Source organism: Rana temporaria, chromosome 4, assembly GCF_905171775.1.
Source record: "Rana temporaria chromosome 4, aRanTem1.1, whole genome shotgun sequence".
NCBI classification, from domain to species: Eukaryota; Metazoa; Chordata; class Amphibia; order Anura; family Ranidae; genus Rana; species Rana temporaria.
This window is the reverse complement of record NC_053492.1, coordinates 40028530-40041238: the sequence shown is the minus strand read 5'-3', so window position 1 is coordinate 40041238 and position 12709 is coordinate 40028530. Positions and strand designations below refer to the sequence as shown.

General features: G+C 39.1%; 1 protein-coding gene across 1 annotated transcript in view; it reads left to right on the top strand.

Annotated features, from left to right (window-relative positions):
• The window catches only part of LOC120936155 (cytochrome P450 2K4-like), a 37037-nt gene extending 24692 nt beyond the window's left edge, over positions 1-12345 (top strand). Inside the window, exons 7-10 of the mRNA XM_040348305.1 lie at positions 517-658; positions 6092-6276; positions 7324-7465; positions 12083-12345. Coding sequence (XP_040204239.1) covers positions 517-658; positions 6092-6276; positions 7324-7465; positions 12083-12261 — 648 coding nt within the window. The 3' untranslated portion in view covers positions 12262-12345. The remainder of the gene's footprint in view (positions 1-516; positions 659-6091; positions 6277-7323; positions 7466-12082) is intronic.
• Positions 12346-12709: the final 364 nt, after the last annotated feature.

Genomic DNA, 12709 nt, shown 5'->3' with positions numbered 1-12709 from the left:
CCCCCTCATCTGTACTTCTGAGTGATGAATAAAGATTTGTAACACAATTTGATATTTTGAAGGCATAGGAGATAAACATGTAAAACCATGTAGGAGGATTTGTTTCACCTCTGTGTTTCATCTGAGACTGTTCACTTTACTGGGCATATGTGAGGGTTTACAACCACTTTAAGTAAAAAGCTCAGCCCATCTCGGGGGGGGGGGGCACCTACAAGCACTCTCTCTCTGTCCCCATATATGCACTAACCCGCAGACTGCTTACCATGGTCCCAGGCTCCTGTTGTAGCCATGATCCTGCCCTTGCTGAGAGGATTTCTATTCTCTCTTTAAGAAAATAAATCTGTTTGTGCACTAAAGTGGCAACATGCAGGGGCTATTTGAGTCTACAGACTGTTGCCGCTGCAGTGTGCATGGTGGTGTTGCAATAGATATGTAGACCTGGAATCATTGCAGAAAACCTCTACTACATTGCATCCACAATAAATATCCCAATATCTTCTATCTCTATTTCTCTAGGGGAAGCCAGAATCTACTCTGTATTTCCATGATGAAAATTTAACTGCCCTGGTGAGCAACTTGTTTGGGGCTGGAATGGAGACAACATCCACCACTCTGCGATGGGGCTTTCTGCTAATGATGAAATATCCTAATATACAAAGTAAGACATGTTTATATGTGACCTCTGACCTCAGAATGACCATATGCCTCGGAACATCACTCTGGGATTTTCCTCCTGAAATCAAATTTTTCCATGATCAACTTTAAAATGTGTGCTAAATGTTAGCAATTTAAAGTATATAATTGCCTGCTTAAAGCCTACCTCCATGTTTAATGACACTTTAAATATTTCATTTGGACCAAGCTGGCCAAGGTCAGTCACACGGTCAGAACACAGAGCTGTATACTGTTGCAGAACTCAGCCCAACTCTACTTTTTCCAGGACTGGGATGGAACAAAAAGCTATATACTGTATGTAGATGAGGCTGCATAAAGTTAATACAGCATGCCTAACAAGTGTATCTGTTAGGGCAGAAATACTGTAATTTGTAGGGATGAGCTGAACACCCTTGGATCGGATCGCAGCAGAACATGCTAACAGGCAAAAAATGTATTCAAACATGCGAACACCATTAAAGTCTATGAAACACAAACATGAAAAATCAAGTGCAAATTTTAAAGGTTAATATGCAAGTTATTGTCATAAAAAGTGTCCCAGGTGACATGTATCAATGCAAAAAAAGAGTTTTAAAAACTGGAGTTTTTTCGGGAGCAATGAATTTCATAATGCTTTAAGTGGAACAATAAAAGTGAAATATTCCTTAAAATTTCGTACCTGGGGGTGTCTATAGTATGCTTGTAAAGTGGTGCATTTTTCCCGTGTTTAGAACAGTCCCTGCGCAAAATGACATTTCCAATGGAAAAAAGTCATTTAAAACTACTCACGGCTATAATGGTCCGGAATATTAAGGGAAAACGTGGGCCAAATTTAAAAAGAAAATTGCATTGGGGTCCCCTGGCAGGCCACAGGAAAAGAGGGGGGATGAGAGTGTGCCCCCCTCCTGAATAGTACCAGGCCACATGCCCTCAACATGGGGAGGATGTTTTGGGGGTCTAAGACCCCCAAAGCACCTTTTCCCCATGTTGATGGGGACAAGGGCCTCACCTCCACAACCCTTGCCCGGTGGTTGTGAGGGGCTTATCGGAATCTGGAAGCCCCCTTTAACAAAGGGGACCCCCAGATCCCGGCCCCCCTATGTGAATTGGTAATGGGTACATTGTACCCCTACCATTTCACAAAAAAAGTGTCAACATGGACAAGACACAGCTTGGGACAAGTCCTTTATCAAAAAAAAGAAAATGCCATTCTCGACCCGGGATGCAGAAAAAAAAGCCACAATCCGATTACGCCTCATAGGAGGCACCTGCCGAATAATGCTACATCCGCCAAGACAGCTCTTAAATAGCTGAGGGTGGGGCCACCCACCATGTGCGTGGGTAATCCTGCCCCCCTCTGACGCAGTGGGGATTTCTGGCGGTTTCCCGTGGTGTCACAGGTGACCCCGCCCCCGTGGACTGTGGTGGCTTTTTTTCCGTATCCCGGGTTGAGAATGGATTACATCGCTGGATTTTTTTTATTTTTTAATAAAGGACTTGTCCCAAGTTGTGCCTTGTGTTTTTTTACAATTCTTGACACTTTTTTTAAATGGTAAGGGTACAATGTACCCCGTTACCAATTCATATGGGGGGTGGGATCTGGGGCTCCCCTTTGTTAAAGGGGACTTCCAGATTCCGATAAACCCCCTGCCCGCAGACCCCCACAACCACCGTGCAAGGGTTGTGGGGATGAGGCCCTTGTCCCCATTAACATGGGGACAAGGTGCTTTGGGGGTTTTAGATCACAAAGCATCCTCCCCATGTTGAGGGCATGTGGCCTGGTACAATTCAGGAGGGGGGGCGACTTCTCGTCCCCCCTCTTTTCCTGCGGCCTGGCAGGTTGGGTGCTCGGATAAGGGTATGAATTTTTGGAGGGAACCCACACCATTTTTTTTTATTTTTTTTGTTTTTAATTGGCGCAGGGTTCCCCTAATATCAATACCAGACCTGAAGGGCCTGGTATGGAATTTGAGGGGACCCCCACACAATTTTTTTTTTACATTTTGGTTCAGGGTTTCCCTTAATATTTATACCAGAAACAAAGGGCCTGGTAATGGACTGGGGGGTGGTGCCGTTTTTTTCAATGACTTTTACCTGTATTGCCGAGACCTGACAATTTATTATAGCCACGAGTAGTGTTTTAAATTACTTTTTTTTTCCTTTAGAAATTTCATTTTGTGCAGGGACTGTTCTAAACACAGGAAAAATGTGCCACTTTATAGGCATACTATAGACACCCTCCAGGTACAAAATTTAAAGGAATATTTCACTTTTATTGTTTCACTTTAAGCATTATTAAAATCACTGCTCCCGAAAAAAACTGAAATTTGAAAAACTTTTTTTTGCATTGATACATGTCCCCTGGGGCAGGACCCAGATCCCCAAACACTTTTTATGACAATAACTTGCATATTAACCTTTAAAATTAGCACTTTTGATTTCTCCCATAGACTTTTAACCACTTCCTTACTGGGCACAGTGACCTGACCAGGTGAAATTTCAGCTTCCGGCACTGAGTCGCTTTAACTGACAATTGTGCGGTCGTGCGACGTGGCTCCCAAACAAAATTGACGTCCTTATTCCCCACAAATAGAGCTTTCTTTTGGTGGTATTTGATCGCCTCTGCGGTTTTTATTTTTTGCGCTATAAACTAAAATAAAGCGAATTTTTTTTAAAAAAAACAATATTTTTTACTTGTTGCTGTAATAAATAGCCCAATTTTAAAAAAAAAAACATTTTTTTCTCAGTCTAGGTGATATGTATTCTTCTACATATTTTTGGTAAAAACAATAAAATCGCAAAAAGCGTCTGGTTTGCGCAAAAGTTATTGCGCTTACAAAATAGGGGACAGAATTATTATTATTTTTTATTATTTTTTTTTACTACTAATGGCAAGGATCAGCACTTTTTTCGTGACTGCGACATTATGGCGGACACATCGGACACTTTTGACACATTTTTGGCGCCATTCACATTTATACAGCGATCAGTGCCATAAATATGCACTAATTACTGTATAAATGTGACTGGCATTGAAGGTTTCCGCTCTGAGAGTGCATTCACTGTGTGTGCACTCCCAACACATACATAGACAGCTCCCAGTCTCTAGTAATTATCGGGAGCTGGAAGGATGGGTTCCCCATCATGTGACCACTCAGGTAGTTCTTTCTACCTCCGGGCATAAAGATTCAGTTAAAGTGACACCAGGGCTCAGCAGGAAGGGGTAATTGTGTATTTTTTGTACCCTGACATTCATTGTGTTCCTTCTATTTAGTGTGTTGTGTTGTATATTTAAGCCTCAAGAAGACTGTAAATACTTTTATTTTTATTTTTTAAAAATTTGCAGGGATTTCTATTATATTGGTGGAACAAGTCTGGCTAGTCTGAATACAGATGTCCTCTAGGAGGCTGCCATTGGAGCTATTTTTATTAATGAGAAAGAGCTTTTATATAATAATACTCTCTCTCTCTCTCTCTCTCTCTCTCTCTCTCTCCCTCTCTCTCTCTCCACCATTGGCTAGCCCAGGTGATAATAATTATCTTCAAACAATTACCAGCTTTCAAACACCTACAGAATATATAATAGATTTTAGACACAATATAATTTCAATTACATAAATGTTGTACGTACACCAACAAATGATTACTTACAAATATCATGGCATAAATGCATATTATTTATCTCAAAAAAGACTCTCAATGAAGTCTACAATGTGATCTTGGGGGGGCAGCATTGCCCCATAAGGGCTATTGGGGCAAGTTAATCAAGCCCATGCGAGAGTCACAGAGGATGGTGGTAAGACCAAAAGAAGCATTCCTACTTAAAGCGGGGGTTTCGCGGTTCGTCTATTTTTTTTTTTTTCATGTGAATTTAACTGTTTTACTGTAATGTAGGCAAGCTTGTACTCACGTGTTTAAGCTTCCTACTCCTCCGCAGTCTGAATCGGTAGCTACGAATAATTAATAAAAATTCCTGCAGGCATTTTCCATTTTGCTTGTGGGCAGCGTGAAGCCCACAAGCAAATACTTCCTGGAAGCGAGTAAAATCCCGGGAGATTTCGTCGTTGGGCGGTGTGAATTGTCTCCTGGGAAGCATGACACTGTGCTCCCAGGAGACATTGCGGCGCTGGGAATTGTAAGACACGCCCGCTCCTGCGGGAGGGATACCCGGAAGTGTCTGGAATCAACTGCAGATGAAAGGTATTAATATGTTATATAAAATAATGGATAGCGAAATGTCTATCTACTTAATGAGCTGTTCTAGATAAGCTCGAGTTGAGATTTAGGGTGAACCTCCGTCCGCTTTAAGATCTATGCAAGAAGGAACAGTCAGAGGCCCATGGAGAGACTCTAGGGTAAAAAAAAAAATTTTTTTTAATAAACCCATGTATTCATAATTGCATTGGCATTACAGTAAAGTAAAATTAAATTAAAACCCAAAAACTTAGGAACAAAAATAAAACATAACATGTATATTATGGGTTAATTTTGAGAGAGAGAAAGATAAAAAGAAAAGAGAAAGAAGAAGAGAAAGTAATTAAAAGAGAACGAGCGAAAGAGAAACAGAGAAAGATAAAAAGAAAGGAGAAAGAGGAAGATCAAGAAAAAAGAGAGAAAAAAGAGGAAGAGAAAAAGAAAGAGAACAAAAAAGAAAGAGATAAATAGAAAGAGAAAAAAGAGAAAAAGAAAAAAGAGGAAGAGAAAGAGAAAAAGAGAGAGAAAAAGAGAAAGAGAAAAAGAAAAACAGAAAGAAAAAGAGAAAGAGAAAAAGAAAAAGAGAAATAAAAATAGAAAGAGAAAAAGAGAAATAGAAATAGAGAAAGGAAAGAGAGAAAGAGAAAGAGAGAAATAGAAATAGAGAAAGGAAAAAGAGAAATAGAAAGAGAAAAGGAGAAAGAGAAAAGGAGAGAGAGAGAGAGAGATAAAATGTCCCAAAAGCAAAGAATGACCAGCCAGATCTCAAATGGATCTATGTATACCACAAAGGCCACCCACCTTCTGCCTACCAATAGGGTACAATTTTGTACCTCCCAATAGCCTTCCCAAAAAAGTTACCTGAAGTGACATTAGACTTACGCATTTGTCACATGCAGTTCCGCCCAATTGATGCGCAACCAAGTGGAAGAAACTGAAACCTCCCTCTAGCGCATGTACTAAAGAGTAGCAGCACAACGCTGAGATGGGAACAGGAGGAGGTATAAGAATAAATGTTCACAATAAAGGGGTATCAGGCAGGAGTTGGACCTGAATAAAGCCAGCACTGGTGTGACTCCCCCATTGAAGCTAAGACATCAGGTTGGTGTAGGCTGGATTGAGAGTTATATAAGTATAATCACCTTTTAGTGAGTTAGGTGTGGGGTTAATGGTGGTAGGGGAGCCTCCTACTTGGTGGAATTATACTCATTCTTCATTAATTTTGATATCTGCTTGCTAACAGAGAAAGTACAAGAAGAAATTGAAAAAGTAATTGACACAGCTCAGCCTAGATTAGAGCATAGGAAACAAATGCCTTACACTGATGCTGTCATTCATGAGATCCTGCGCTATGGCGATATCGCACCTGCAAGTCTTCCACATGCAGCGTCAAAAGATGTCACATTTAGAGGATATTTCATTCCAAAGGTAAATGACTGAAGTTAAAGTATAAGCAAATCCCATATAAGTATAATATGGTAATGTCGTATCAAAAGCTGTTTTTAATCTTTTGGAATCTTCAACTTTTATTAGTTTTCATTTCCTGTTGATACTCCTGCCTATTAAGGTCCTTGATTAGGTACGTTCAGTTATTGAGTGACAACTGTCTCCTAATGCTGCTTCTGCATTGTCACCATCACATGACCCCTAATGGAGACTACAAATGGCCATGCTGACATTGAGCAGGCATGGTCCACTATTGTCACTGTCATTAGGAAGCCAGTCTAGAGCAATGAACTGATTACATACAGACAGGGAGTGGCTGATAAAAGACTGGAGTAGATTGTGGGCACTGAGGTTAGAAACTGAATAAGAAAGGTGAAAATAAGTATTGTATAAAGTAAAAAAAATCTCTTGTGTTGAATTTTTTTTTACATTTATGATTTAAAGTGGTTGTAAAGACTAAAGTTTTTTTTACCTTAATGCATTCTCTGCATAAGGTAAAAACCTTCCAAGGTTAGCTCACCCCAAACCCCAGCCCCTCTAAATACTTACAGAAGCTCAATCTCCATCCAACGATGTGCCAGACAGAAACATTGCCGCTCTTTCTCATACCTCACTGGACATGGAGGCAGCCATTAAAGCCATTGGCGCTCGCTGCTGTTAATCATATCCAGTGAGGAGGAAAAAGGGGGCAGAGCCCAGATGCGCTATGTGTGTCTATAAACAGGAGTGAGCCTGAACGTCCGCCCCCAATAGCAAGCTTTTGCTATGGCGGCAGACACTGAATTCGAAGGGAAACAGCTTTTGGGGAGCTTTGTGGAAGCTGTAGTAAAACATGGAGGTAGCCTGCAGGAATAAGGTTAGCATAGCTGATTAGTCTCTGACCACTAGACAAAACAAGCAATTAACTCTTGATGTAGTTAAATGTTAATTTATATCTGGATGTGTAATTTATATATAAAAATGGCAACATACTATATTTTATTGTGTATTTGTTGCATGCTAACTGGTTGGTAACTATTTTTCATGCAGGGAACCACAGTCATCCCAGTGCTCTCCTCTGTTCTGAGGGAAAAGTCCTACTTTGAAAAACCATATGAGTTCTACCCAGAGCATTTTCTTGATTCTAAAGGCAATTTCAAGAAGGTTGATGCATTAATTCCATTCTCTATTGGTAATACCCAACACATTTTTTGCATTAATAATTTCATTGTTGTTTTTAAATAATTAAAACATTTTTTAAGGAGCTCTGGTAAACTTCAAGGGCACAAAACCTATATCCAGTCTTCTATATTACAGTATCTGATGTTCTGCAGAACCACTTGTCCATGGCAGTCCACTATCTAAAACTGGGATATGTGGAGAGTATGTTGTATTAGAAAGAAGCTAAGCTCTGAGTTACAGAGATCATGTCGCCCATTCTGACTAGGGATGAGAGAAATTTGGATTTTTAATTAAAAAAAATTATAAATTTGAGCAACTTTTGGTGAAATGCATTGGAGTCCGTGTGGAGGGTGAAATTTGGAGGTGCTTGGTTGCTTTTAAAGTGCATGTTGCAGTAAAATGCTAAGGTCTGTGTGTACTGTTCAGGTCTCCTCCCCATGTTTAAATCACTAGATGACGGTAGGTCCAGAATGTACCTGTAAACCAAAAAGTTTATTTATAATTACCCTACCCCATCTTCCAGTTGCCTCCCTAGGCAACATGGTGACATCAAATTCCTTCTGGCTAGAACTGGGGAATACAGAACAGCCTCTTATAAAGATGCTCTTGCAATGGACTAGAGTGTCTTCTGATGTTACTGTACATACAACAATGCAAAAGGTGGGGGTAAGGTGAGTATAAATGTAACTTGTTCTTTGCAGACATGTTTTGGAACCTCCAAAGATGTGTAAAGTTTTTTTGTTTTTTTTTTAAGAATCTAGCAATGGTTGTCATTTGCTGGCAATTTAAACTGTATCATTGTTTTTTTTATTTGTAAACGTCACTTTAACTGTAGCACATCCTACAAGAATGAACAAAAAAAACTGGTATATTTTCTAAAAATACACATTGCAAGTGATCCAGGGGACAGTGGTCATGTCCATTAAAACTTCAAGTTTAATGTTCCTATCAACTGTATGTATGAGATAACAGGGATAACTACATGTCCCATGGACCACAACGCAATTGCTATACCCTTAACCACTTTTTGTTGCCATCTGTAGCAAGGAAGCATGAACTGTTGACATAACGAAAATACGTGAATATTTTAGCCAATCCATAATTTCGGGTACCTCGTGCCAAAAAAAAAAATGTATGAGGTCCCCCATGAAATCCATACTAGACCCTTATGCCGCATACACACGATCGGTTTGTCTAATGAAAACGGTCCAAAGGACCGTTTTCATCGTACGAACCGATCGTGTGTGGGTCCCATTGTTTTTTTTCCCATTTTTTCCCATTGTTTCAAAATTATCTGATGGTTAAAAAACTGATAGAAAAAAGCGATTGTCTTTGGGGAAATCCATTGGTCAAAAATCCATACATGCTCAGAATCAAGTCGACACATGCTCGGAAGCATTGAACTTCATTTTTCTCTGCACATCGTTGGTTTTTTATGTCACCGCGTTCTGACACGAATGTTTTTTTAACTGATGGTGTGTAGCCAAGACTGATGAAAGTCAGCTTCATCGGATATCTGATGAAAAAAATCCATCAGTCCGTTTTCATCGGATGAACCGATCGTGTGTACAGGGCATTAGAGTCTGATACAGATTTAAGACGGGAACTCCACAAAAAATCTAAAACATGTGTGAGCTCCCCTTAAAATTCTATACCGGACCCTTAATCCAAGCATGCAGTCTGGCCAGGAAAAGGGTGAACCAAAATAAGCCATACTATTTCAGTGCATTAAACGTGTGCGTTTAACGCAGTAGATTTCAGTAGACATGTGCGTTCCCGTTCGTAACGAATGGATTTTCGTACAAATTTGTTAGTAATTGTACATTCAGATCAATTCGAACATCCGAAAAGCTGAAAGAACCAAAATACGAAAATTACGGAATTATGAATAAGCAAAATAACGAACAAGCGAAAATACGAACGTATGATTGGACAATCTTACTAAAATACGAAACACCGAAAAAGCAAAAGAACGAAAATTTCACCTATAACGAACGATTTTCATTCCGTATTTTAAATCCTTTGTCTGTTCGTATTTTAATTCGTATGTTCGTATTTTCATTTGTGTGTTTTGTAAATCCGTTTTTTTGTCTGTTCGTAAATTTGTGTACTTGTATCGTTCTTTCGAATGGGCACTGGGCAGTGTAGTTAGTGAGTGATGTATCTTACTTAATATCCTAGCCAATCAGCTTATCTCTTTTGTGCTGGGTCACATTGTACAGTGTAAAGCCTCGTACACACGATCGGACTTCAAACAAACTTTTCTGTGGATTTTTGTCTGAAGGGAGTTGGCCAGACTTTTGAAACCAAAAAAGTTTGTCCGATAGAGCGTACACACGGTCAGATATTTTGGAAAACGCTCATTTTGAAGTTTGTTGGCAAAAAGTCCGACCATGTGTACGGGGCTTAAGAGAAAGTATATCTTAATATGGATTAACCGCGTGTTGCTATGTATTGACGAAAGTACAAAATTACGAATCCATTAAACGAAAATTATTATCTAACAAAATTACGAATTTCGAATCAACGAAAATAAATTAGACAGAATTACGAATCATTCAGTATAAACGAAAATAAAACTTTTACGAAAATACGAACGGGTCCGAATAGGAAAACTTGCATCTTACGAAATACGAACGTGTCCGAATAGGAAAACTTGAGTCTTATGAAATTACGAATCTTTACAAATCCACAGAACGAGACGAAACAAAACCAAAAAAAACGATTTTTTTTTGTTGTGCACATGTCAAGATTTCAGTGCGTTAGTGTACGCTTAAGGCAGGATATTTCAGTGCATTAGTGCACGTTCAACTCAATATATTTTAGTGCTTTACTGTACATTTAACGCAGTATAGTTCAGTGCGATATGTGCCGTTTAAAGCAGTATATTTAAGTGCGTTAGTGTACGTTTAACACAGTATATTTCTGTGCATTGATGCCCATTTAACTCTGTATATTACAGTGCGTTAGTGCATGTTTAACACAGTATATTTCAGTGCATTACTGCACATTTAACGCAGTATATTTCCGTGCATTGCTGCACATTTAATACAGTATATTTCAGTGCGTTAGTGCATGTTTAACACAGTACATTTCTGTGCATTACTGCACATTTAACGCAGTATATTTCTGTACGTTATCTGCCATTTAACGTAGTATATTTCAGTGTGTTAGTGCACGTTTAACACAGTATATTTCAGTGCATTACTGAACGTTTAACGCAGTGTATTTCAGTGTGTTACATGCCGTTTAACGCAGTATATTTCTGTGCATAACGCAGTATATTTCAGTGCGTTACTGCACATTTAACACAGTGTATTTCAGTACGTTACTGCACATTTAACACAGTGTATTTTTGTGCGTTAGTGCGCGTTTAACGCAGTATATTTCAGTGCGTTAGTGCACATTTAGCGCAGTATATTTCCGTGTGTTACTGTATGTTTAACAGTATATTTCTTGCGTTACTGCACGTTTAACACAGTATATTTCAGTGCGTTAGTGCACGTTTAATACAGGATACTTCAGTATGTTAGTACACGTTTAACTCAGTATATTTCAGTACGTTACTGCACGTTTAACGCAGTATATTTCTGTGCATTACTGTATGTTTAACACAGTGCATTTCAGTGCGTTACATGCCGTTTAACACAGTATATTTCAGTGTGTTAGTGCACGTTTAATGCAGTATATTTCAGTGCATTAGTGCACATTTAGCTCAGTATATTTCAGTGTGTTACTACACGTCTAACGCAGCATATTTCTGTGCATTACTGCATGTTTAACGCAGTATATTTCTATGCATTACTGCATGTTTAACGCAGTGTATTATTATACTTGGACATCTCAAGACATATCTGTAAGGTAGATGTAGGGTGTCTGGTTTTGCCTTTCATTAGTGTGCCATCAATGCCAGGTGGAACTGCTCTTCTCAAAGTTTGCTTCTGAATCAAAATCATGGAGCACTGATGTCATCATGGCAGCGTTACCTTATTTAATCAGTGTTCCTATTCAAAGTAACAGTGACTCACACCGTCTAATTTTCACATTCCTGCTACCTTCTGACTATGCATGGCACCTTATATGACCATAGAGCATCATAGAACCCATGCAGATCTCTCCTTCTGGGGGCCACACATAATATCTTTCAGCTGGTCACTGATGATGTTATTTCAGAAAAATATTCTACAGCTCTGCAGCAAGGAAGGAAAAATAAATAAATCAGGGTTGCTCTAAAGGGAAGTGGATGGTGACCTGCAACAAAGTGAGCCTGGAGATATACCTAAAAGTGGTCCAAACTGTCTCTCTCAAGTACAGCCTTTTCGGTTTGCTGAACCTCGGAGCAATGCTCCCACATTATAGACCAGCAGATACGTTTTTATGAGTATTGTGGACAGTTTCTGATTTAGATCTTTTTTTACTATGCTCAACCAAACAGTCAGTGCTGATATACTTGGGGGTAGTGATGCTTTAGTCCCACTTGATCTGCATTGAGTAGAGCCAAAGACGAACCTGTGTTTGGATGTTGCATAACAACTCATGTGTATCTACCCTAATACCCATTTTATAAACAGATGCTTGTTTATGGCTGTTTCGAATGAACCATATCATTTTCTTTTTTTTTTATTAGGAAAAAGAAGCTGTGCCGGAGAAACATTGGCTAAGATGGAGCTGTTCCTCTTCTTTACAACACTGCTGCAACACTTCGCTTTCCAGGCCCCTCCCGGAGCTGTGCTGGACCTCACCCCTGCACTGGGGGCCACAAATGGCCCATTACCATATGAAATGTGTGCGATCTCCCGCATTTAGATTTAGTCTGCTCTGAAATACATTGTAATTTATTAAAATATAATTTTTTTTATTATTTGTTGAAATAAAAATAAAAAATAACTCTTTACATTTAAGTTACTGACTTGTAATAGCAAAATTGTACTTGTATCTTGAACACCTAAATTAAGATGATGTGTTTTATTTAAATTTCATAGTCTCCATAGAAGTGACTTAAGGGTCCAATCAGGTCTGCCTGAAAAACTGACGGGCAGACCTGATCGGAAAGCCTGTGTGAAATCAGCTTAATGGTTTAGGGGATGTTTTATAGTATCCTGAAGTCTGTATCTTAAAGCAAAGAGTTATCTCTGCTTAACACTGCAGAGAGAGCTTTATGATTAGAGAAATGCCAGTCTTTGACAGTTTTTTTTTTTTTTTCATTTCAAAGATTTTTTGTGGATTTGTACAAAAACAAAAACACGAAATACAC